This window comes from Chionomys nivalis, chromosome 17 (genome assembly GCF_950005125.1).
Source record: "Chionomys nivalis chromosome 17, mChiNiv1.1, whole genome shotgun sequence".
NCBI classification, from domain to species: domain Eukaryota; kingdom Metazoa; phylum Chordata; class Mammalia; order Rodentia; family Cricetidae; genus Chionomys; species Chionomys nivalis.
The window spans coordinates 20,321,655-20,349,651 of record NC_080102.1 but is presented as its reverse complement, the minus strand read 5'-3'; the positions used below and the strand labels follow the sequence as shown (position 1 = coordinate 20,349,651).

At 40.8% G+C, this 27,997-nt stretch overlaps 1 protein-coding gene across 1 annotated transcript; it reads left to right on the top strand.

Moving 5' to 3' along the window:
• The first annotated feature begins 8,866 nt into the window (after window positions 1-8,866).
• Window positions 8,867-10,390, top strand: LOC130888832 (uncharacterized protein CXorf49 homolog). Its single transcript, XM_057792193.1, has one exon. It carries the CDS (start codon window positions 8,867-8,869, stop codon window positions 10,388-10,390), a length of 1,524 nt encoding a protein of 507 aa, XP_057648176.1.
• The last annotated feature ends 17,607 nt before the right edge of the window (window positions 10,391-27,997 follow it).

Sequence of the window (27,997 nt, the reverse complement as noted above, 5' to 3'; positions counted from 1 at the left end):
CTGCTCTTCAGTATCGAGAGGGAGGGGGAATGGTGTGGGGGGAGGAGAAGAGGAGTGGGGATAGGGGGAGGGAAGTGGGGGGAGGGGTCAATATTTGGGAGGAGGGGAGGGAAATGGAAAACGGGGAGCAGGTGGAAATTTTAATTAAAAAAGAATAAAAATTAAAAAAAATAAAAAAAAAGAAATGATCTTGTTTGGTTAAGCAATCTTACATGGAATTCTGCAAACTTTAGTCTAAGTAACTTTAAATGAAATAACTATTTAACCTAAAGCTAAAGGCATGTGAATTTTCATTTATAAAAATAAAGGCAACAAGCTGGAGAGATGGCTCAGCAGTTAAGAGCATTGCCTGCCCTTCCAAAGGTCCTGACTTCAATTCCCAGCAACCACATGGTGGCTCACAACCGTCTGTAATGAGGTCTGGTGCCCTCTTCTGGTCTGCAGGCATACATGCAGACAGAATATTGTACACATAATAAATAAATATTTAAAAAGTAAAGGCAACAATATATTGTTGCTTATCTTGTTGAGTTATGTTGCAGTTAAATTAATTGATGAAAACCAGAAAGTTGGTTCAAAAGATAAAATCACTTGCCAAGCAAGCTTGATGACCTGAGTTCAATCCTGGGATCCCATGATGAGGAGGACCAGCTCCCAAAAGTTGTCCCCTGATCTCCATCTGCATCTTATGGCACTGAGATGCCTGTACTCACACATCCATCTCACACACACACAAACACACACACACACACACACACACACACAAATAATTACAATACTAAAAACAATAACAGTAGTAAATGCTTAAATCTTTCATTAATTTATTAGAGTGAAGAGCATTTTCTAAAGCTTGTCCTCCTGTAACCAGGCCTGATCTACCACAACATGGTTTTTAGAGACACTACTTGTGTTTGACCAGTACTGACACACGCCCCAAGACTGAGCTACCCTGCAAGATGCTGATGCACACATGTACAATTGCAGTTCCACAAACTGGAGTCACTGCTCACTCCAGCACTGCCATTCTGCTCAGGAATTGTTCTGAGCCTGGAGACAAGATGCGGGTGGTATCTTACTAGACGTTAAGGTTATCCGCCACATAAAGAATACAATCAAGTTTCAAGAGGATGTAGTTAGATATATAGGAAGATGTATGAAACCCTGTTAAATTGACAGAATATCATTTCTGCCCACTAAGAAGTCTCAAGCAAGAAACAGAGACTGGTCCATAGTTTTGAAGTTTAAGTCTATTGATTCAGGCCTGGGGTGGCATAGCATGACAGTCATATGTGGTTAAACAAAACTGTTCACCTCAACGGTAGGAAGTGAAAGACAGGAAGAGAACTGAACCAATTTCCCATAATCTCCAACTTAAGGGCATGCACAATGACCCAAGACTTTCTTCTAGATCCCAGTTCCTAGTTTAACCACTTCCCAATAGCACTATACTGGGGAACAAACCATTAGCGTAGATTCAAACTATAAGCAACCTCTATCACTATTAATGTGCTCAAATTTTCATTCTGCAGAGGCATAGGTAATGTAAAAAAACTAATGTGTAATCTGCATGGGATCTATGTTTCCAGCTTACAGATTTAACCCAGGTCATCTTACGTCTATTATCTTCAACAAAGCAGGCACCCTGACTCTGAGGCAAACTGAACTTTGAGTCAACAAGTTGATGGTCATTAACAGAGAACTCGAGCATTCTCCTCACCTGTTATTTGTTGGTCAGAGTGTGTTTTTGATGAGGCTATCAAGGCCAGCTCCAGGAGAGCTGCCGGTGTGCTTCTGACATGATTTTTAACAATCTATTTCCATGAGCCTCATGCAGTTCCACACCTATTCACACATTCCTTTGAGATTCAGTTTCATTCTGAAAGCCATCAGATAGTTCAAAATCACAAGAATCAAATTAAGCATCAAAAAACTTCATCAGAGTTGCTTTATTAATTTAAATCAATCTCAATCCAATTGACAACCTTGAACACTGAAGTGTCTGTCATTTGTCGGAGAGAAGCTTGGAAACACTTTGTATTCATCTCAGATTTTGCTTGTTTATCCCTCACACATCCTCTCCAGAAATGTTTGCTATCATGCCTTTATAACTTCTTCATGAATTTTTCACTCCCTCCCTAGTGTATGGTATAACCATTTCAATCCCCTTCTCACTTTGTAGTTGTGAACTCATATCAAATAATAAAACAGACACCCATGGCCTCTAGGAGTAAGCAATATGGCCTCTCAACCCTGACTAGCTGCAGTTCATACAGGCCAAGCATTTTTCCCACAGTTTAATATCTTCCCCAGACACCCCCCTTTTTTTAGATTTACTGGCTGCTATCAGATCAGTCCACATTCCATGATGAAAAGCTGGATCGATGTGTACAGGAATTTTCCACAACAATTAAGACTCTCCATCCCAAAAAGAGCCTAGAATGCATCCCTGAGATCTTTGCAAATGCAGCTCAAAGTGACGTCAGCTGCATAATCACTTCTGGATGCAGTGTATTTTTAAAAGAAGGAGGAAAGAAGCTGCGACACCAATCACACTCCCAGGGTTGCAAGACAGCAGAGATGGGTACCGGGTATCATTGTTGATGAACAGAAGTGTCTATAATCACTGACAGCACCAAAAACCTCAATCATGTTTTTCTTTTCTGACAACATAGCTTCTAATCCTGACTTTCTGATGGTCCCAGCGATCTTATAAACTTCATGAGACCATCATTTTAAATGATTTTATATATTGAGTTTAATGCAAATACGCAACGTATTTTGCTCTCACCTCCAGGACCCTGCTTCCAACTCCTACCAGATGCACCTACCTCAGCATCCCCTTCCCAATTACATGTCTAGATGGCATGAATAAAAGGAGAAAACAGGTGGGGGAATAAGTTTTGGAGGATCATAAGGTAGGACAAAGGGAGATTGGGGAGAGATATGGAAACTTACCAAATCTGTGTGTGTGTGTGTGTGTGTGTGTGTGTGTGTGTGTGTGTGTGTGTGTGTAAAATGAGTTCTCCTATATGGAGGGTTAATGCTCCTCCAAGCTGTGTGATACCTTTTAAGAATTTCTCAGGTTCTTAAACTACCTAGAGTAAGTTCTAGTATATATGATACATCCTGACTAATGGACACCAATATCATTATGCCTTCTATAATAGTCACTGTGAGGCCACTTGTGAGCTGAGCCAGTTGCTGATCTAAGTGAGCATCACATTGTATGCCACTGCATAAAGCAGGCCTAGGATATATAAAGTCTGTGACCTCACATGGAGCTGAACATGAACATTTTCTTGTTTTCAGTTTGATATTAAATGGTGTGTACTCTGGCGTACAACTCATAGGCAAACTATGTTTTGCTATAGGAGACTCCACAGACGCATTGCTCAGACAGGAATGCGAGAACACATCAGGACTGTATTATATCAGAATATATCCAGAGGTGTTGGGTGAGTGCAGCTGCCATGTGTGCTTCAGTTTCCACATAGGAAAAGTGATGACAGCAGTATTATCCCTGTCTATGATGAGGCCCTGCCCTCTAAGAGGAAGCTGTGGTAGGTTTGAATCCCCAACGCTGTCGCCCTGGGACTCATACATGAAATCTATATACAGTAGCATATTTCAACACCCAAACCTAGCATCCATGTACGGAAAGTTCCTTATTACAGCACCAGCACCCACCTGCTAAGTTATCCAGAACCTTCATGATAAATGTGCCACATATGTGAAGTTTATGTAAAAATATAAACTATGAAACCCTATGTCTCTTGAATTTTAAAACAAATAGCACTGGTACATTGGGAACTTTCACTTTTTGGAGAAATGTTTTATTTTATGACTATTCTTTCAATTATTTCACTGTTGTATTCTTCCACCGAATAATACTATTTCTCATATATTCAAGTCTTCTGACAGTTTAACCCCCTTACTACTTCATTTCTATTCTGTTCTACCTAATATCCTATTAGTTATTTTATCCACACACCTGACTTCTTTGAACTGCAAGTTCCCTGTGTATGACAATACCAATTCCAGCTGATGGATAATAATATCTGGTGGCATTTATGAGCAGCCCAGAAACAAGTAATTTATTTCAAACAAGTACCCATCCTTCAGAACATAAGATGGCATCCTACTTTGCTTTCCATTGCCATAATAGCTGTCATTTCAGAACACAACTTGGAGAGGAAAGGGTTTATTTCAGCTTCTAGGCTATAGCCTGTCATTGAGAGAAGCCAGGGATGAAACTCAAAACAGGTAACTGAAGGCAAGAGCTCAAGCAAAGACCAAAGCAGAATGCTGCTTAATGGCTTGCATCAACTGGTTTGCTCAGCTATGTTTCTTATACAGTCCAGGCCTACCTGACCATGGGTGGTACTGTCCACGGTGTACAAGGCCCTCCTACATCAGCTAGATATCAAGAAAATGATCCCACACATGGACCAATCTGGTGGAGCCAATTCTTCAAAAATGAGGGAATCTCAGGAATCTCTGTGGTGACAAAAATTATTCATCTAGATGGTGAGTATCATCTAGATCATCTTAAGCTTTGTCTAACATAATTGTCATATTTACTAGGGTCAGACTCCCTTTGAGAAACCTGTGATTCTTGGGATTGTTAGGTTAATACAATGTTGAAGAATGCCAGTCAGGCTCATGATAACAATATTTTGTTTGTTTCTCAAGATAATGTGCTTCAACTCCATACAAATGTTATTCAAGATTATATAATGCTCCAAATATGTATTAAGTGTTTCCCAAATATGTATAATTAAATAAGTATCTGGAGGTGTATATGACACATATTAGATTATAATTATGTAGAATGAAAGAAAACAAAGGGGAAGGATGAAGTTAAGAAGAGGGTCGGAGATGAAAAGACACTCATACACTGGTTAGGAAATGTGGGACTGTTCATGCCTATTTAGCTCAGCAAAGGGGTACATATTAAAACTATTAATATCCTGCCCTGACCTGAGCAAGCCTGATGATTGTATAGACATAAGAATTAGTTACTTTAAGTAGAAGTAGACTTTGACTGAGAAGATTCTAGATGTTTCTATTTCACAGGCTTAAACTAACAATTTCACTTTTGCTTTTGTAATGGCTAGATTTTATCTACATTGTGTTCCCAGTTCAAGTACCTTACCATTCTGATTTAGCTTTGAAACAATCTAGAAGTTGCTTAAATATGGTCAAAGCATTGTCTTATATCCAAAGTGTTCCTTACGAGTGTGATGACTTCAAGCGCAGGCTTTGTAGCTGTGCTTTTCCCATTTGATGACTTTGTAATCTAGGGCAAGTTCTTGTGTGAGTCTGAGTTTCCTGTTCTTGAAGATGAGGAGGAGAATAGTTGCAAACATAGATGGTTGTCATGAGAATTGAATATTTGTTTATTTAGAGTATTTAATGAAGTGCGTTATTCTTTTTGAAATTTTTTTAAATAATGAAAAGTAAAATCAAAGAAGTTTTAAAAGTTAAAGAGTATGGTATTCTTCATGTATTTGGGGGCAGGAGGGGGACAAATGAGTTCATTCTTAACATTTAAAATCCTTCGGTCTTTCTATGACTACACTTGTTTGCATTCTATCTCAGTTACCCTGTGTATGTATTTGTGTGTGTTGAAAGAAGAAAGCATGTATATCTGGTATATTTGTTTCCACAACTGAGCTACGTGCTGTTAAAAGGTGAGATCTATTTCAAACACTTCTTCCGTTCTTTTCTCAGTATTCAGTCCAGGGCTAAGCTCACAAAAGACTGTAAAAAAAGTATTACCCAAGAAAGAAATCTAAGTAAACAAACACTATAGCCCAGGAGACAGCTGTTTATTGAAACACGGTGTCTACAATGTTTCTCTGCCATCCAGATTCCACTTTTAGAACTTTACAACTTTGTGCATCCAAAGGAAATAGTGGACTTGAATTGGAGATTGTTTTGTAATTATCCAAAGTAACTTTACAATAAAAATAGTCTTCCATTCCGGTGCTCCAATGTAGGTCTCTGTCTCTATCTCCATCCATCGCCAGATGAAGGTTCTATGGTGATATGCAATATATTCATCAGTATGGATATAGGATAGGGCCATTTCAGGTTCCCTATCCTCAGCTGCCCAAGGAACTAACTAGGAACATCCCCCTGGGCACCTGGGAGCCCCTCTAGGTTCAAGTCTCTTGCCAACCCTAAGATGGCTCCCTTAATTGGGATATATGCTTCTCTGCTCCCATATCCATCCTTACTTTGTCCCAACCATCCCAATTCCCCAAGTTCCCCCCAACCCCCCATTCTCACTTTTCTCTCTCCATCTCCCCTTACCCCTGTCCCACCCCACCCCCAAGATCCCAATTTTTTGCCCGCCAATCTTGTCTACTTCCCATATCCAGGAGGATAACTATATGTTTTTCTTTGGGTTCACCTTATTGAGCTTCTTTAGGATCACCAATTATAGACTCAATGTCCTTTATTTATGACTAGAAACCAATTATGAGTGAGTACATCCCATGTTCATCTTTTTGGGTCTGGGACACCTCACTCAGGATAGTGTTTTCTATTTCCATCCATTTGTATGCAGAATTCAAGAAATCATTGTTTTTTTACCGCTGAGTAGTACTCTAATGTGTATATATTACACACTTTCTTCATTCATTCTTCCATTGAAGGACATCTAGGTTGCTTCCAGGTTCTGGCTATTACAAATAATGCTGCTATGAACATAGTTGAGCATATACTTTTGTTGTATGATAGGGCATCTCTTGGGTATATTCCCAAGAGTGGTATTGCTGGGTCCTGGTCCCAATGAGGAGCAGAAGGAGGGAGAACATGAGCAAGGAAGTCAGGACCGCGAGGGGTGCACCCACCCACTGAGACAGAGGGACTGATTTATTGGGAGCTCACCAAGGCCAGCTGGACTGGAACTGAAAAAGCATGGGATAAAACCGGACTCTCTGAACACTGCAGACAATGAGGGCTGATGAGAAGCCAAGGACAATGGCACTGGGTTTTGATCCTACTTCATGTTCTGGCTTTGTGGGAGCCTAGCCAGTTTGGATGCTCACCTTCCTAGACCTAGATGGAGGGGGGAGGACCTTGGACTTTCCACAGTGCAGGGAACCCTGATTGCTCTTCAGACGGGAGAGGGAGGGGGAAAGGAGTGGGGAGAGGGGGAGAGGAGAGGAAGGAGGGGGAGGGAAATGGGAGGCTGGGAGGAGGTGGAAATTTTTTTTTCAATAAAAAATAAAAAAAGAGAAAAAAATAGTCTTCCAAAAACCTGTCTTCCAGATCCCATTCATTCAAATGATATTTGGTTTCAACCATAATACAGTTGAACAACTCTAAGTAGAAGAACTAGTGTCAGTGGCTGGTGTGGATGCAGTTCTTAATCTAATTGAGAGTCCACATTCCAGTGCTGAATTAAGAAAACAGTAAATGCCGGGCGATGGTGGCGCACGCCTTTAATCCCAGCACTCGGGAGGCAGAGGCAGGCGGATCTATGTGAGTTCGAGACCAGCCTGGTCTACAGAGCTAGTTCCAGGACAGGCTCCAAAACCACAGAGAAACCCTGTCTCGAAAAACCAAAAAAAAAGAAAAAAGAAAACAGTAAATGTAAGGGAGAAGTGAGAGCAAGAATTGCTATAGAGAAAAACAAAGCACTGTGGGGGATAAAGAAGGACCAGCAACTTGGAGAGAGGTGGCTACTAGCCAGGATGATCAAGAAGGTGCACCAAAGAAATGCCACTTGATTCAAATTCTAAAAGTTAAGGAAGACCATGCTGTCTACATCTCTGAAACAAGATGATTAGAAGACAAATAACAAGTGAAAAGGTCTTGTTGAGAATGGACTTGGCAGGTTTTAAAGCAAGATTAGTGCAGCTGAGAACCAGTGACCCAGAGGAGTCTGCTGACTGTGAGGTAGAAAAAGGCCAGCTAGCTTGTGAATAGCCTGTGAGCCATAAGAAGGGCTTTAAACCCATTCTAAATGAACTGGAAAAGGATTCAAGAAGATTACTGTTACTTGGTTTGTATGTAAAGGAAAAACTTAAGAGAAAGAGTGTAAACAAATAGTCGAGTAAAAATAGCAAGTGATTATGCCAACTTGACAGCAAGAGGACAGCAACTGACCAACAGACTTCTGCTCGAACACTCCTAGAAACAGGGGCTATCCATAAAATGTGGGGTCCATAGCTCGGCTCCACTCCACTCTAGAGAAGCAGGGGCAGTTAACTCTTCTTGAAAATGTGCATCAAAACTGCTGAAGATGTCTTCTTAGGGCAGGGGATGTAGCTCCGTGGGAGCATGCATACCTATCATGCACAAAGCACCACATAAACATGACACAGAAACACAGCCTATAATCCTAGTAGCACTTGAGATATGGAGGCAAAACAATCTGGAATTCAAGATCATAGTCATGGTATAGAGCAAACTTGAGGAAACATGAATGACATATGATCCAATGTCAAAAACGGTTTTTTGGTTAAATATTTGAAACTCTTTTTCCTCTGTACATGACTCCTACTCTACACAATCCCACTGAAATAAATATTTTAGCAAACATACACACACACCACGAGTGAACTTACTGTGGCATTAATTGTAAGAAAAAAATAGGCCTTAAAGCCTTGGCATACAAACATGATAAACGTGATAAAATTAATTTATTAAAGTTCAGTAGATTTTTTTTATGATGCAATTAAAATTTTTAGGAGAAAATGAGTCATCACAGAAAATGTTGGGTGCTAGGTCAGCAAGTGCGGCCCCCGTGGAGGTCTTCCTACGTATTGAGATTGAGCTTGGGTCCTAAGTGCTTAAGTGAGCCTAGCAACGGTCTTCCCGGAACTTTACTTCCGCTTCCGGGACTGGCAATATGAACCATCCTGAGGAGGCGTCTGTTCCAGAAGATGGTATTTATGTGGACAGTGAAGACCAAACTAAGAGCTCGAGCCTTGAGCCAAGGACTGCTGAGAGCAGCGAGGGTGATGGCAGCGTCCCTGGCCCCAAAGGCAGCGAGTTCCCTGTGGTGTCCCAGCTGGAAGTGCCGGAGCCCACATCGATGGTGCTTTGGGCCGAAGGGTGCTGGCAGGATTCCCCGGTGCCAGTGCCGGAGGAAGAGAGCCTAGAGCCCCCAGTCGAGGAGAAAGTGGTTGATTTGAACTTCCTATCCCAACCCAAGGCAGAGACTGTGGCCAGTGGGCAGCAGGTGACCCACCTAGAGGTACCAGAAGTCAAAGAAAACCCATCCCCAGAGGGCTTTTGTGCTGAGAACGAGACAGGCTCCAGCAGGAGAGGTCTGCAGGCCTCAGGTTCAGAGGAGGCAAAGCCTCTCTTCCTTAAGGGACTGGAGCAAAGCAGGGTTTGGTTGACCCCGAGAAAGAGTACCACTAGCAGGATGGTGGTCAGTGAGGATACCCACCTCCCCATTTCCGAACCTGCGTTGTCAGACGAATTAAATGAGGTACAGATGATGAGGGTGACCATTTGCCTCAAAGATGGGAGCCAGGCCAAGACCAGTGGCCCAGCAGAGACTGGAGATCTAGCCAGACACTCAAATGTCCAGGCCAGGGAGAGTTTCATCCGGATGCCTTCCTCCCTGCTGACCCCTACTCCCAGGGGACTCACTTCTGGCATGGAAAGGCAGGCCTCAAAAGAACTGGAAACTTTTTCCTCTAAGAAAAAGCAAGGAATCTTATGGGGAAAAGGAGGAGCCAAGCCCAGCTACCCAGAGGCTCCTGGGGCGGGTGGCCTGCCCAAGGCCAGTCCTAGAAAGAAGATGACCCAGAAGAAAAAACCCCTGTGGGATGCCTCAGCCGTTTCCCTGGGGAGAGCCTTCCATCAGTGGGGTCAGAGACTGAAGTCAGCACCTGCAGAACCAGCCACCTTCCCCCCAATCTCTGGTGTTGGACTGCCTGGGAGGTCCAATAAATGCTCACTGCTGCCTTTGAGACCCAAACAGTGCAAGAACTTCTACACTGGGAAGAGACCTGGGGCAAAGCGGACAAGGGACTTACATTCAGTAGCCAAAGAAGACGCTGACTCGACCAAAGATTCCTGCTCACAGGTTCCGTTTCCAACACAAAGGGCAGAGCCGTCTACCCAGAGCACGCACCAAGAATTCAGCGGTGGGGATATAAACGCCAGAAGCCTACAGGACCCAGCAAACTCTCAGCCCTTAGCCCTGAGCCAGAAAAGTAGCCTGTCTAGAAAATCTGCATCCTCCGGTGACCAGGAACCACCTGTGGCTCCCTTACCTCCAGATCCAGAGATGCAGCAGCTACCCGGAACACAGGGCTGTCCCCGTTGTCCAGAGTTGCAGAAGGAAATAGAGAACCTCAAGAAACAGCTATTGGCCCTGCAGGCTGTCAATGAGAAGTTCCAGGCACTGTCAAGTTAAAGCCAAGGTGTGTCCACAGGCCACCGGGCGTCCGTGGAGCCCGGTGCTGCAGTTCAGCTACTTCCTTCGGTTCCTCCTCCAGATTCTTACCCCTTTGCCGCTGCTTAGTCTCCCAGCCCTTCTCCGTGTCACATACGTACCTCTTAGGAAGGAAAATAAGAGTTTGTGATATAAAGTCAATAAAGATGATTTTAAAGAATACCATCTTGTCTCCGCCTTCTTAAAACTGATCTATGTATGAACGGGCCTGGAATGGAATATGAAGTAAAAATTATGTCAAAGGTAAATGATGTTGAAGAGGCCAAGGGTATTTTTTTCAAACCTCTATAAATCTTTCAAACTGCTAGTGTTTTATTTGGGCTTCAAGTTTTGATTTGGCTTGTTTGTTTCCTTGAGAATGGGCCCATATCAAGGAAATCACGATGGTTCTCCAGATAAACATGAACTTCCCTCTCCAATCCTGGATGGCTTAGGGAGTTGCTCCTGTTTGGGACTAGGTCTTTTTACAGGGCTAGGACTAAGGATGGAAAAACCACAAATATAAATCTAGGTGCTTGTGTGTTGTTTTAATATTTTAAGCAAAGAATTTAGTCAGCTGACACCGTTCTCTCTCCCTCTGCTATTCCTTCTTCTCTGGGAAAAGGTCTGAATTCTCCCTTGCTCACACACCGAGGAGCAGCCTGTCCATGTAGTAGCATTCATTAGTGCATTCCAAAGCTCACCAGACCAATTCTAACTGGGGTGGCAACCAAATAGTGCTACAGAGGCACAGGCAGAATTTCAGAAGTCAGTAGGGTCTGTTGATGATCTGGCCCAACAAAACCTAAATGTAAGATCTCTAAGTGATAACTCCCCAGGCCTGGCAAGCAGAAAAGGGGTGCAAAGCCATAGCAGAGCTTTCAGGATGTTTGCAGACAGAAACAAAGCGCAGAAAGGACTCGGTAGGAGTCACTTTCCCCGCAATTCTTTGCTGGTGTCTTAGACAAGGCAACTAGATCACTTTCACACCCTCTCCCATTTCACCCCATGACAGATACCTAGACTGTACTGATGGAGGATATGGCGCTCAGGGGTCTAGAAATAGAAATCATCTTTTATTTGTTCCACAGATGTATCATCTCTTGGATAGGAGAGATTCACACCAATATCAGAGAACAAACCGCAATGCACAGTGTAAAAAATAACCAGAAAGTTACTTCGCACGGGGTTAAGAACCCTGTGGGGTAGCTATGAACTCACCTTTCAATCTCAGCTTCAGTCCTGGCTAACAAGTGCCCTTGATGACTTAGTTTAGTTTTGTTGAGCTTTCATTTTTGCTTCTCTAAAATGGGCAGAATAACAATTAGGTGTCCTGGGTGAGGAAGAACTGCCTAGAGCTTAAAGTCAGACTTCAGGAAAATATCAAGGACTGCCATGGTTTTAGATCTAGAGATGGTAGAGTGCAATTTTGATGGCAGATTTCCTACCCTGGAGGTGGACGTAGCTGCTCCCCACCCAACCCCTGTAACTATTGGGATAGACCGAGGATTAGTGAAGAGACCATCTCTGGACCTTCTGTGACATCCTACGGAAAAGGCAATCATGTTGTTGGGTGGGGGGCACCAAGTTAGAAGCAACCACACTGCTTGACACGTTCTGAACAGAGAGAGTCCAAACCAAAACACACTGAGTGTGCACGGGACAAAGTATCACAGAAACTTGCAGTGAGCCAGGGATATCACCACTCCTGTTAGGAACTGCTTTCATATCTCGTCCCTATGAATACAACACTACTTTATGGAAAACTTCATTTAAAAGCTATAAAGGAACATTGGGCAATGGTAGTGCATGCCTTTAACCTCAGCAGAGGCAGTTCACTGTGAGTTCAAGGCCATCTAGGTCTACATGGTGAGTTCCAGGCCAGCCAGAGCTGTACAGTGAGACCCTGACTCGAAATAACAAATGAATAAATTACCAAGGGAAGTTTACAAAACATCACATTTACTACTTAAAGAAGAACAAACATAAATCACCAAATGGGAGGCAGCACAAGGAAAATATATTTGAGAAATGTGTGATAGTAGATGAGAATTGTAATCAAATGTCAACATAAACACCATCAAACAATAGTACTGGCTGAATCCATGAACACAGCAAAGGAGACATTTCCTTTGTAACACTGGTTCATAGGATGGAGAGAGAAGAATCATCAACTCTTAGCACTCAGAAGAGAATTCTAGAGAAAATGACCATAAATAAAAGGTCGTACTAAAAGCTTACAGTGGACCAGAAACACTACAAAAGGAGTCTGGGGATGTCGCTCGGTGGTGGAGTTCTTGCTTGGGATGCATACAATCCTAGGTTCTATCATCATCATGGTAATAAAGATAGTTACACTGAAGGGAGATGTACAGAAGATAACATCATAAATTTGAAAAATAGTTAAAGCTAGTTCCCTTGAGGAAGATATCAAGAATAAATAATATTCAAATCAGAATAAAATTTTAGTATACAGAGAAAATACTGATATAACAATTAAAACACCTTCCCAGATCAGCAGGAGACTCCCCATTCCATCTCCCTAGATGAATCCCAATTTTTAAGGCAATAATTGAAATAAAATTAGTAATTTTGACCAGATAATACAAATTTTGAAGTTTGAGAAATATCTTTGAAACTTACTTTACAGTAAGCAATTCCACAGGCCATAAAGGAAAAATATGGACAAATTGGATTGGTTTTTCTAATACATCATGAAAAAGAACTTTACAGGAAGCATGATTAGCCATAACTACAAGAATGGAGAGTCGGTCTTGTTATAATGAGATATGCAAATTAAAACTATCAAGAGATACTACTTCTTAAATAACAGAGTGGCAAATCATAAGGAATCAGTAGCACTTGGAATCATCAAATATGTTTGCATTGGGAGCATCACTCATGTGTGCTTCATGAAGAACAGTTGACTATATCCATTAAATATAAAAATGTACACACCAACAATTCCAATTTTAATAGGTCAGCCTCAGCTATTTCTATACACTAAAAATTATGCACACACACACACATTGAGGAATTACTTACAAAAGCAAAATGAGTAGCCCACTGAATTTCCATCAACTAAGTAAATGCTAGCACAGTTAAAAGCAATGAAACACCCTAAACCCCAAAATAATGAGACATCTCCTTGTTTATATATAAAGTAAATCTCCAAGATAAGCCATTCGGTAACAAAAGCAAGGTATAATGTGTATAAAGAAATTCTATGGGTTTGTGCATGCTTAAATTCGCATTTCAAAATTGTGGTTTTCACTCCAACACAGGAGAAGCAAACAAACAAGTATCTCTGGTGAGGTAAAACAGAACTTGTGTCGGACAAGAGAAATGCCTCTGATTCCATAGACTTTTGTATTACGTGATAAAAAAAATTGTTTATTTTATCTTAATAATTGCTTCCAGAAATTTGAATTAGTCTAAGGAGATGAAACAGGAAGTTTTTGTTGCCCTGGGAAGGTTTGGAGAGCTTTTTATATTATAAACTTAGTTCTGTATTTCTTGATATAATAAGTATTATTTTTAGCTTGGTTGAAAACTTCAGAGATTAGGCATAAAAATAATTTCAAATTCTCTGTTCTATTTAAAATACCGTATCCCACTATTTGGCTGTTTGTGCCAATACCGTGAGTAGAAAATATGTCACTGTAGCTATAATAGTGACAAAATGTTCCATGTATTATGGGAATTCAAAGAGGGGATCAGTTAATTCTGGAGGCAGATGGGTGATTACCAGGAAACCCAGAGATAGAGATGAAGATTCAGCTGGCCCTTGAAGTGTGCTAGTTCACTCAAGAGACAACTGGTGCAGAAGCTATAGGCAGATTCCAAAGCATGAGCATTAAGAAAGTGCCACATGGAACCCGTCATGTTTGCAAAGGGCCCTTGCAGGGCACAAACATAGGAAGAGCACAAGATAGGAGCTAGGGAATTCAGGTGGAAGCAATATTACAGAAAGCCTAGCTGCCATGCTAAGACAAACAAGATGCCTTTACAAATGAGTGGATCTAAATCTTACTGACTATCAAAATTATCTGAAGGAGCTTCATAAATACAAGTTTTCAGATTCCATCTCACCCAATCAAACCCAACTCTGGTTAATAGATTCACAGGTCTGGAATGTAAACCTAATATTACACTATTTACACTAGTATTACAGACAAGACCCTGTCAGAACTTCGGCCACAGTGTCTCAGGGCAGCATTGGGTGTGCAAAGAGAAAGGAATGGATGGTGGAATCCTATTGGGCAGCTTCTGGGACCTATGTATAGTTCCCCACCGGGTATGTGTCAGACTGAACACCAGGAGTTCTGGGTGCTTACAGCTCTGAACTCATTCTTGCCTGAAGAAAAAAAAAAAAAAAAAAAACCAGCAATAACTCCAATAACTCATGATCTTAGTGCCTTTGCTGTTGCTTTAATAAAATGCTCTGACAAAAGAAAGCAACATAAGAAAGAGTTTATTTTAACTCACAGTTCAACTTAGAAGTTACCATGGTAGAGAAGTCGAGACAGCAGGAGATTGAGGCAGTTGAGCAGTTGGTGAGATTATGTTCTAAGACAGCAATTAGCGAATGCCTGTTAGTGCTCAGTTCAATTCTCCCCACTTCTGTACAACCCTGGATCCCCCGTCTAGGAAATAGTGCCACCTGCAGTGGACAGTTTCTCCCATCTCAATAAATGTAATAAAGATAATCCCCTACAAACATGCCTGGTAGCCCATTTTCCCAGTGATTCTAACTTCCGTCAATTTGACAACACTAACAATCACACCAATCATGTCCAAAGTATCAGATTTGGAATGACATTTTGAATAGATACTTCAACTGCTTCCAACAACTCACTGTCTGGTGTTAATGCTCAAATGACACTTATTATATATAAGTATTCAACTAGCATCTTTTCAGCAAAAGATTTTCTGGCTTGGATTCAACATGACAGAAAAGCTGTCTGTTACACCTGGAGTTATGAGGATACAGGAGACAAGGGTCCTATCATCAAGGAGTTATCCAAGCCTCTCTAGATAAGAAGTCACAAGCTGATGGCAGCCTAAAGAGTTGATCTTCTGTAGACATAATCCTAGAAAATATCAGTCTTAAATTAAACCCAGAATATTAAATATATGTTTAAACCTCCCCAATCTGTAGATGAGAAAAATGAGGCATAGAATCATGTGCTAATACCCAGAATCACACAGGACATACTCATCAAGAACTTGAGATGAAGACATCCCAAAATCTATTCTTTACAGTAGAGGAGACAATAACATCAATTCCTAATCCTGTAACTAACCTTCCTGCATGGATTAGGAAGGTAAAGTGGTTTGGATATTACCTCGTCTCTTAAGAGGGCTCAGGAAATTATAGAAATTCGGTTACTAATGATCCACATAGAGAGATTATACAACCTGAGTCATTTGCATGTTCTATGACCGTGATGCTTACTGAGTATCTGGAATAATAGTAAGTCAAACAAATAAAGAAACAGGGTTCTCTCTGAGTATCACCAGTCATCTCACGCAAGAAGCACCATGGCAAAAGAGACACATTCACAGCTCTTCTCATCTCTACTAACCATAAATCTAAGGTTTCCTATATTCCTTTCTTCTTGAGCAAAGTTCGCATCTTAAGATATACAGAAGAGATCACAGATGCAATAGCATGCATGCTACCCATAACTTGGCCTCTATCCTTCACAGACATCACCAATCAATCTCAATACTTTTTCCACTACACCTAAGAAAACCTTTGTCTTTTCCCACACAACCCTAGACAATTTTTACTATCTAAGATGGGACACAATTTTTGCTATCTAAGATGGTATATGACTGTAAGGTATGTGGATTTGATTTTGTTTTGTGCACACAGCTGCAATCAAACCTTAAATTCAGCTTGAAGTGGCATGGTGGAGGATAAGCAAGAGGAGTGTTCTAATGAATAACAACAACAGTTGATGGGTGTAAAGAAAAAAAAAGCCTGGAATTAATTCAAAAGAATTCAATAACCGTATACTGAGATCCCACACTGTGATGGAAGGTAGGTAGGTAGGTAGGTAGGTAGATAGATAGATAGATAGATAGATAGATAGATAGATAGATAGGAAGTCATCTTCTTTAAAAGATTCTATAACATATTTCTGTAAAGTAATAATTCTTAAGCAGCATTATAATGATTCTAGCTATGAATTTCGTGCTCTCAAATAAAGATTATAACTTTTACCATTGGTATACAGCACCCACAATAAGACATGGTGGGAATGGTAAATTTTGTAATATTTGTTAAATGATGTAGGAGCAGAGACTACTGTACTTAAATTTTTAATAAATGAGCAAAAGCTTTAAAGAAGAAGTGAAAGTTATCATAAATCTTAAGAAATCATCATTTGGGGGACTAAAGAGATGGCATGGTCAGTAAAGTGCTTGCCTTGTGAGAGTAAGGTCATGACTTTGATCCCTAGAGCCCACATCTAAAAAGCCAATATGGTGGTGCATGTTTCTAATTCCATAGCTGGGAACATGGGGACAGATGAATCCTCTGGACCCACTGGCCAGCCAGTTTAAACTATTTGGTGATCTCTAAGCCAGTGAGAGACCCTTTCTCAAAAAAATAAGGTGGATAGTATCTGAGGAACCATAGCTGAGTTTATCTGAGGTCTCACCAAAGTGTTCGCATGTGCATGCATATGCACCCACATCTGTGCATCTGCACACACATGCACACAAAAATGTATTATCTTTTCCAAATTAAAAGACATACATAGAAGAGAAATTCATTTTTGCAAGCCTGACTGTGTCTCAAAAAGGAGGCGAGCAGAACAGAAAGTAATACAAGAATGCACCAATGTTGATCTCTGGAATTCACATAAACATATGCACAAATTATGCACACATATACCACATATAGCACACACACACACACACACATACCAAAAAGTAATCTGAAAACTAACTAAGTGTCTCTGTCTCTTTTGGAGATCAGAAAACTAAAACACAATTTGGTTACCTGATGAACAGCAGAGACCGAATGAAGTCCAAGATCAAGCCTGCATGCTTGCTTCTGTTTTTAAGGCAAGCTGCTCTCCCCAAACCCTTTCTCATAGGACAAAGATGCACAGCTGCACTTTATACTATTGGCCTCTAATTCTTCCCCAAACTTTGGGTGCAAATGAACAGGATTTCAGTTTCAGAGCTTTAGCCAAATCCTATGTTTAAATCAGGAAACAAAGCTAGGTATTTGTGTGGTAAACAAAACAAAAAACAACAAGAACAACAATTGCAAATTCTTAGTCAAGGTAAAGAGTAAAATATATTTACAGTTCATGTACCAACACATAAATTCATACCAGGATTACATATATGTGTGTGTATTTATTACATATATATATATAGTAGTAGTCTTTATCTATCTATGAGAAAATAAACCACATAATAGAAAGATGACAAAAATATTTAAATAGGTACTTCATTTTAAAAGCTCATGCTATCTCAGGTAGCTATAAAATGTGTCCTCTATCCCAAACTGGATAGAACAAGAATGCTTCCTCCCTGATGACTGCCAAGGAAGAAAAGCCTCAATAGTCCTACCAAGCTGTGATACCTATGACCAATATGGCAAGATATCCCTACAGGTACAAACGTGACACCCTATCTTGGCAATAACAACAGTGGTGTAATTCAGGCCTGCTCAAAAGGAGAGTAATCATGCCTGGTACTAGAAACTTAGTCAAATACGCAGGGATAGTAAGTTAAAGATTTTAGAGGAAAACTTTCTACCTTCTACTTTACTAAACTAAGCATAGTTCCTAACTGCATCTAAATACTTTTCCTTATAGTTGCATGTAAATGTAGCTCTCACCCCTCACCCAAGAAGCTTCTCTTTCTAGGTATGGTAGGGCTTGTCTTTAACCCTAGCACTAGGGAGGCAGAGGGAGGTAGATTTCTGTGAATCTGAGTCCAAGGCTACCCTCCTAGTCTCTGTAGCAAGCTCCAGGATAGCCAGGGCTAGACAGAGGAAACTCGACTCAAAAAAAACAAGGAAAGAAAAGAAGTTTCTCTTTGCCACAAATGAGACCGTTAGAGAAAAACACAACTGGCCAAACCTGGTACTCAGCCCCAATCTACAACCTGACTCCTGTATCACAGAAGAGGGCATGGAGAGTTTGTAAGACCTAGAGGACCAGGAAGTCTACTGTGGGATTGTGTCTCCTAGATATGATGGGGAAGCCTATGATACCCCAACAATATGGCTCCCTAAAGAAGACCTGACTGTGACACCAGCAGCAGACTTGCTCACATGGAAGGTAGAGCTCTCACAAGACCCTAAAAAATGACTGGAGGCAACTAAAGAATGCTGAGAGCAGGAGAAGTCGTCTTCTTAAGGGATAAGCACCCTAATTTACTATTCAACACCAACTGGTCAGCCTTAAAGTCATGTACACACAAGTAACGCTATGCAGATTTAGCAGGACATATTTATATAGCGATAACCATTAAAGAAAAAGAGTCCTTGAATTCAAGATGGAGTAAGGCAAGAGAGGGACATGAGGGGGTTGGAGGAAAGAAATGGAAGAGGAAAATGGTGTCACTATATCTTAATTGCAAAAAATAAATTTAAAACTAATAAAAATAAAATGTGCTCTCCAAACTGGTAGTGTTGTTGCAAGTAAAAGGGGCTTTTCTAATAATTACACAAAGACAACAACTATAAGTGAAGAGTGAGCCAGGAAAGCTGCAGTGCATAACTCACACTGTACAAACTGGATCAGATGGCATGAACCTGTGCTTTATCAAGCTGCCTGCTAAGGACAGATATCCTGAGACTATAATGATATGCTCTCGCTTACACATGGATCCCTGTTTTTAATTTTTATTTGTGTGTGTCCTTAGGTGTGAGTATAAGTACAGGTCAGAAAACTAGACAGAGAACCATGAGAGTCTTAAGGAAAAGGGGGAGATGAATACATGGAATGAATGTGGAAAGGGGCTTGTAGGGGTGAAAGAGTAAGAGGGGAGGAGAAAGGGGTGGAGGAGAAAGTGGGAAGGGAGAACCGCAAAGACAAATTGTGTATAAAAATGCCACAGTGAAACCTTCAAGTGCTAATTAAAAGTCAAATAACTATAATTAGATACTTCCACACACCCACTGGGATGACTAATATGAACAAAAATGACAATACTAGGTATAAAACACCTAAAATTCTCATACACCAGTCAGGGGAGGATATAAATTTGAGCACTTACTTTTTAAAAGTTTTTGGGAGCATTTATCAAATAAAGCATATACACATGATACTGTATATTCTTCTTCCTCCAGTGTGTGTGTGTGTGTGTGTGTGTGTGTGTGTGAAATGTAGTTGTATGTTGCATAGGATTATTCACAACAGCTCTGGCCATCATATCCTCTGACATGACATAGGTAAAGAACTCTGTAATATTCATTAAATATTCAAGGCACAGAGACAAGGATGTGGCCCAAATGACTATTCCCAGAAAAAGGATGGATGGATTATGAATACAAGGGATGACCTTCATAAAGATGAATAAACCCTGCTACATGGGGCAATTTAAAATGGGTTAGAGGAGGAGGAAGGAAGGGATTGGAAGGAAAGGAAAAGGGAAAACAAAATAGACCAGTGTAGGCAGAGACTGCTCATTCATTTTTGCTCACTCTCTTGCTAGCTCTAAGACCTTGGCTTCCTCCATTGCAAATAGAAGTGGTGGCTAAACCTCACCGGGTTAGTGGGATGAAGTGTGGTATGTGCAGACTAGACTAGCCCTGCTATGATTGATCTTCATTTTCTGCTGTTCCTCTTCTGGCTCACTGAACTTGAGCTTTGACCACAAGTAAAGCAACTGATTTGAATTCTGTGAGCAGATTATTACGTCTTAAAAGTTATTTGTTAATACTGTCAGGCAGGCATTGGATTTTGGGATTAAGACAGAAATGGGCTAAATTTATGCTTTCATGGCAATTATATTCTAGAACAACTAATATTACATTTTAAAATGATCATGTTGGGTGTGCCTTGATAGATACAATGCTAGCAAGTATTATATGATGGAAGAAAATGACAGATGAGGACTCTTTAAAAAGACTCAACTCAGCCTGAAAAGATCAATGAAGGCTTTTTCAAAGAACAGCCTCTTTAGCTGAGATGCAAAGGATGAAGAGAAATTAAGAGGCGTATCCCACCTCCACTACTAGGTCAACAGGTGCACAAAGTTATACCTGATTTTTTTACATGGGTGTTGAGAATCTGAAATCATCCCCTCAAGCTTTCACAGAATGCTCTCTTGCCCACTGAGTCACTATCCTCCAGTAATTATATTAAGAGCAATAAAAATAAGTGTGCCTACCTTGTAAACATGTTATGGATGCCCAATGAATTAATCCAGGCAGACTGCTGTGACTGGGGTTGGTACATAGAGATGTCTCTTCACAGGTAGAAGGACAGTAGGTTGAGGGGAGCCCAGAAAGCAATTAGATAAGCATAAGAAAGTTTTACAATAGGAAGGGCCAAGAAGTGAACAAGAATTGAGAAGGTCAGCCATGCAGTGGTGGTGCATGCCATTATTCCCAGCACTCAAGAGGCAGAGGCAGATGGATCTCTGAGTTCAAGGCCAGCCTAGTCTACAAGAGCTAGTTTCCAGGACAGGCTCCAAAGCTACAGAGAAACCCCTTCTCAAAAAACAAAACAAAACAAAACAAATAAAACAACACAAAAAAGGAATTGAAAAAAGTCTATGAGTCTCTGGAGAATAGATGTAATAAATGTAAGTGGAGAGGTACCATATACATTTATTCGATAATGTATATGCGCTATTTATAATGCACTTAGCACTGTGTCTGTAATTGCTATGATATATTATCATCATATATTGAATCTTCCTCACATGGAAAGAAAACTTACCTCAAGATGACAGCAAAAATATTTTCCATCCCATCCCAAGTGTTCTGCAATTTGACCTTGACAGTCCCTCATCAAGAGGAAAAAGATATTTCTTTATCTCCTTGAATCTGAAAGAACTTGTGACAGCTTTGGCTAATAGAATATTGTGCTAATTAATATACTTGCATCAATCCCAATCATAATCCTCGAGGGTTTAGAAGTTTCTTCTTCCTGCTGACTTAGAACAAAGCTGATGCATTGGAAGCATAAATATGCTCTACAAAGCCTAGAACTTGAGAGGATGAGATACAAAGGTGGTGGTAGTCCATGCCTTTAATCTCAGCACTCAGAAGGCAGAGGCAGGGGGATCTCTATGAGTTTGAGGCCAGCCTGGTCTACAAAGCTGTTCCAGGACAACCAAAGCTACACAGAGAAACCCTGTCATGAGGGGAAAAAAGGAAAAGAAGAAAAGGCCAAAGGGCATCGAGGTAACTCATATGTGCATAAAAACAACATCTTGAACATCTGCTCAGCAGAGCCTCTGGGAGGCTTCTCATCCCAGGTGCTCTCTAACTGTAGCCACGGAAGAGATTTCCAGTAAGAAAATCTCAGCTCAACCCAGACAACCCAGAGAACTCCTGCATGTGATAACAAAGTCCTGTAGTGGTCTGTTAGCTGTAAGGAGTGATAGACTGCTTGCCTGGTGTACATGAGGACTTGGGTTAACCCCCTGTAGTAGGTAAACCTGATATGATGGTGCATCTTTTTAATGCAGCATGTGGAAAGTAGAAATAAGAGAATAAGAAATAAAAGTCTACTTGGCTGCAGAGTGAGTTTGGGGTCAGCTTTCTCAAAAGGAAGGAAGAGGAGAAGAGAGAAGAGAGAAGAGAGAAGAAGAAGAAGGAGAAGGAGAAGGAGAAGACGAAGACACGATAGGAGGGATAGGAGGAACTGGGAAAGATGGAAGCACATCTATTTGGTCCTAACCATTTCCCTTTCAGTCTAAGACCCAGTTTCTCAGACACAAAATAAAGACTAGTTCCTTTCCCAAAGCTGTGGTGGAGATTTAGTTGCTGTTTTGCTATTGTCAGACAGGAAATTAGCACCTTTTGCTCTGACAGGCATATACGAAAAGATAGAGATGCATTATCCTTATACGGGAGTAGTTCCCACTTCTTAGCGGGCATCACCCTAAGTAGCTCTCCCCATTAGCTTCTGTGTAAAGATGAAAGACCGTCTCAGCTGCTGGAGCACCAGCTTGCCTCTTTCATCCTAATGGAACTCAGAATTAAAGGCTACACCAGGACTTGGGACCTTTCTCACCTCTGACCCTTGGTGTCTGCCTGTTTTTAAAAAGGGTGACTTCCTCCAACCCACCACCAGTGCAAACCCTGAAAAGAAGATGAATTGGAAATCCCACAACTAAACATTCCTGTGGTCATTAATGGCATTTCATATTCCATGAATATTAAATGTGTGCAGAAATGGAAAGTCCCTTTCTTCATTTTTTATTGGTAAAATGTATTTCAAAATATGCATTCCTTAAGCAATATTTGTGGAAGCCTCATGTCATAGTCACCAGGGAGCTTGTTCAAAATGTAGATTCTAGATGAAGATTGAAGCAGACAGGCTTGGAGTGAAAGCTGGGGAACTGTATTTTTAATAAGCACCCACAGTGATTATTAATAGCCCTAAAATTCAAGAGCCAACCCTCTCTGATTTCTTTCCATGTTTGATTTTGGAGCTGTAAAACGGCTTAGACTAGAAACAAAGAGAGCCAAACAAAAGTCAGGATTGCAGTTCTTTGCATACTTATTCACAGACTCCAATCATGGCTAAGGACCCCATCTACACTTAAGGGTACAAACGCAACAGGTGGCACACTGATTTTTGAAACTGTTTCTGCTTAATCTGCCTAAATCTAAAATGCGTACAACTTCCTGTCTACTCCAAGGCTCCAGTAGAAGTATTTACCTAAAGGTGTGGGAACAGCTTTAGTGATTTGAAAAGCAATCACCTATTTTACAAGTAAACAACACAGCCGGGCAGTGGTGGCGCACGCCTTTAATCCCAGCACTTGGGAGGCAGAGGCAGGCGGATCTCTGTGGGTTCTAGACCAGCCTGGTCTACAAGAGCTAGTTCCAGGACAGGCTCCAAAACCACAGAGAAACCCTGTCTCAAAAAACCAAAAAAAAAAAAAAAACCAAGTAAACAACACAAGGTCTACAACCATCTGTGTTCTTTTGAGGAAACCAGTCCCTCTCTCTCTCTCTCTCTCTCTCTCTCTCTCTCTCTCTCTCTCTCTCTCTTTCTCTCTCAAAAGAAATCTTGAATTTGGAGGATCATCTTAAGGAAATCAACAAACTGTCTCGAGGACATCTGTAAGACTTGCCCTGGGACATCTGTCAGTCACTTCCCCCAACTCCCATGTGAAGTGTGTACTCTAGAACAGTTGGACATGGAAGTGATACGGATGAGAGAGCCTAAGTGTGGACATCCTACAGTTCAGGTGCTATATATCGTATGGACAGTCAGGGGCCATTTGCAGGACATTGTGATAAAGCGAAGAACTGAAATTTCAGAAATTTAAAACTAGCTTGTCGAAATGTATTAATTGCCTAGTGATTGAGGCCACTGCTCAAGTTCAATAAAATGGTTTATTGGTCCAAATCCATGCATAAACACATAAACACACACACAAACATACAAGTACGTGGTTAAAAGGACATGAGTTCCCTGCCCACAGTTTGAACACATCTCTGTCATCTGACAAATTTTCATTTTTTTTTGACCTACAGCTCCTTCATCCTCTCCATTCTCAGCTCCAATAATGGAAAACATAGCTCACACTTGAGCCAATTAGGGCATTGTCTTCCTTGGGAGGAAGAGAATGAGTATCTAACCCAAAATGGACCCTCGGAATGAATGCCGGAACTTGTGAAAAGTGTTCCTAGGAAAGGTTTGACTTTCTTTTACTGCCTTTGGTACTGAGAGAAATGAGCTGAATGATGCTTAGGGAGAAGAAGAGCAACTTGGAGTTGGAGGTATAGAGCCAATCTTGTCCGAACCAGACTTTCCAACCATGTAAACTCATTGATTTTCCTCTATGCTTTGCTTAGGCCCATCTGAATTCTTTTATTCTCGTTTACAGCATCCTGGGATAATAGCCAACCTGTAGTCATAATAGGCTTTACATTGTCTGCTGGTTACTACTGTGTTAATGTACTGGGTTTAACTAGGATGGTCACATGATTTATCATCCCAAACTGGAACTGAATCATGAAAAGAACACTATTCAAGACTAGATACATAGCTCAGTGGTAGAGTGCTAGTCTAGCAAACATAAGCCCTAATGTCACCAAATAGTTATATGTCACATAGTCAATATTTTAATTAGTTCACAATATTTATCACAGTGTTGCTGTAACTTTTTTTATTATTTAATTGAAATTTTACACACCAATCCCTCCTTCCACTCCCTCCATCTTCTCCCCCACCTCCCATCCACTTCTTAGAGAGGGTAAGACTTCCCTTGGGGAGTCAACATAGTCCAGCATGTTGCTTTGAGACAGGACCAAGACCCTTCCCACTATATCTAGGCTGAGAAAGGTATCCATCCAAAGAGAATGATGTTTTGCACAAAGTACATATTCAATGTTCAATTAATTCCACTTTAAAATTTCAAAACATTTTCAAAGTAGTCACACAGGCATTTTTCCACACCTTACTCTATAAGCCAGTCATAGCTCTAGGTCCCTGCCATCCTCTAGTTTTCAGGTTCAGGGAGAGTAATAAGACAACAGACAAGCAAATAAACACTCTCTAGTTGGAGCACATGCTGTAGGAGAAATAAAACACAAGGGTTTCTGGAAAATCAGAGACATTTCACAGGGTAGGGTCAGGGCTATCTCACTGAAAATGAACATGTGACCTAAAGCCACATTAACCAAATAAAGCATGAAACAGGCTCCCTATATCAAAGCAATCACCACTGTCTGCGCCTTTTCCGAAGTATAGCCACATGCCAGTCCACGTGCCGCAGGGATCTCCCCCCTCTCAGTACACCGCCCTCAGAACTTTCACAGCTGTCTGCAATTGTCTTCTGGGTCACAGCCTAACTGGTGAGGCCATAGAGTGTTCCTCAGTACGGAGTCTAGCAGTCGACCAGCGCGACAAGAGTCAAACAGATGGAGAAGACAGTACAGACCAGACTGGGAAAAGTTAGTTTATCCATAATAGGAGCTGGAAATCCCAAAGCTTCACAGCTGAGAAGGGGTGAGGAGAGATGATACTAGGCTGCATAGGACTCTAGTAGAACCATGGTTCAAGACCATGGACTTAAATCCCGGGCTTGAATCCTAGCTCACTGCTCAATAGCTTTGTAACCTTGAGCTGACAAGTTTGGCGAGATTCACCATCTCGTGCATAAGACCAGAATACTAATATTACTTTCCAAATATGTACTCAGCGGTTAGAACAGTATCAGAATAACTATGGTATTCAGTAAATATTAGCTATTGTTAGTGAGAAGAGGAATCAGAATTTTAAATGTGTTCAAGAAAGGGAAGAGAAATAAGAGCATTGCCTTTCCCCCAAGAATCTCACTGTAGACTACTGTGTGACATCACTTCACCATGCCCCTACTATGTGCCAGGTCTACAAAGACTTCATTGAGGTTTGTTTTTTTCTTTCTGAACCAGTAAATCAAATAGTGATACTTTTGTTTTAATTCCTAATGGTAAAAATGATTTAAGATGACAATTTTTTTAATTCTCGGTTTTCTTCCCAGATATATCTTTCTTAAATGTTGGACATCTGCTACCTAAAGTACTGGCAGATGAAAAAAAGTAAGTGAACAAGCAGGAAATATTACCAGAAAAACTCAGAAACAGCCTGCCATGTTTAAACCAATAGCTTGTTCTTTTCATGGGCATGTGTACTCAAGAACACCATATTGTCTGGAAATAAAACTGTCCCTGTTGCATAAGCTGGAGTTAAGTATATCAACATGCCATGGTGCTCCTCACATGGTGCTCCACAAAGATCACCATGCCTTCCAGATGCCCCTCAAAGAGCATCATGCCTTTCAGATGCCCCATCTCCTGAAGAAGTTGGCAACCTTTCCACAAAAATGTCCAAAGCTTTGCATAGACAGTTCATATTTTATCCTTCCACCTTCCCAAAAGCTAGAAAATGGAACAAATGAATACAGGGGAGGAGAGGGATAAAAGTAGGGAGGTGGGAGAGACTAATCTACTTCTGTCTTCTGAAGAATCTTCTTGATTGAGGAATTGCCCAAGCACACTCAGGAAGTTCACAATGGAACCAAGACCAAGAATTCTGTCTTATCACTGATACAGGACTCAGTGGGGTGCCTACAGATCACTGAACCTTCCAAGGTCAGCAAGAATGATCTGTGTGATTTAAGAATTCCAACTACGATGAGTTCTGAGGTTTCTTGCCCCAGAGGCATCATAACTAGGAATCTCGAAGCAGCAGGAAAAAGATGTCTTGTCTTGTGAATGGATGATACTTTTGAAAGATATTCATTCCCCTCTGCATTCTGCATTTTCATTCAGGCCATGTATCATGGTCACACTGGCAAGTCTACTTCCTCTACATATGACTGATCCCCAGCTAACGTGTTGTTTAATCCACAAGATCTTTGACAGCAATCTCTCCATACTCCAAACATGTTTGATTACTATTTTAACATGCTTTTTAAAAGGTAAGATCTCAATGAAAAACACCTTGGCATGCCTCAGTCAGATTTCTCACTGTTGCCATAACATAAAATACAATGGCTTAAAACAAACAAAATCATTGTCTTATAAGATTGCTAATTAGAAGCTCAAAATAGTCACACTGAGCTAAAACAAGATGTCAGCAAACTGAATTTCTTTCTGGATGCTCTGAGGGAAATTCCATTTCCTTTCTTCTTCCAGGATGACTAGGCATCTTAACTACTTGTTGCCAATTCTTCCATCTTCAAAGTTAACCAAGCCACATACCTCTAACATTGTTTACATCACATCGCTTTTTTCTGATCAAGGTCTAAAGATGATCTCAGCTTATAAAACTCCATGTGATTAGATTCTACTCATCATGATAATTCAGGAAAACCACCCACTCTCAGTTTATTTAATCTCAGAGTTAACGTCCTTCTAGCATGTAAAGTAAAATATTCACTAGCTGTAGAAATTAGTGTTGACTTCCTAAGGAGCCGTTATTTAGCCTACCCATTCCACCTTTGGTCTCTAAATATTAATACCTGCCTACATACAAAATATGTATACCCCATCCCAAGGTCCCCAAGTTATAATCTATCAACTCAAAAGTCAAAACTTCATTTGATCAGCTCAAATCTTATTATCTAAATTATCTAAAGACATAGTTCTGGGTATAACCATCCTCAGACATAATTCTTCTTTATCTAGATCCTGGAAAATGCAAGAAACAAGCTATCTGTTCTTAATATTTAGTGTTGGAAATTATATTAGTTGTTTTTTTTTCTGTTACTGTGATAAAAGCATGACCAAGCATTACCATGACCAAGGTAACTTATAAAAGAAATGGTTCCCCAGAGGTTTAGAGTCTATGATGATAGAGTGAAGACATAGAAATCAGATTGACTGAGAGCTCACATCTCAAACTGCAATATGGAGGCAGAGAAAGCACATTGGGGATT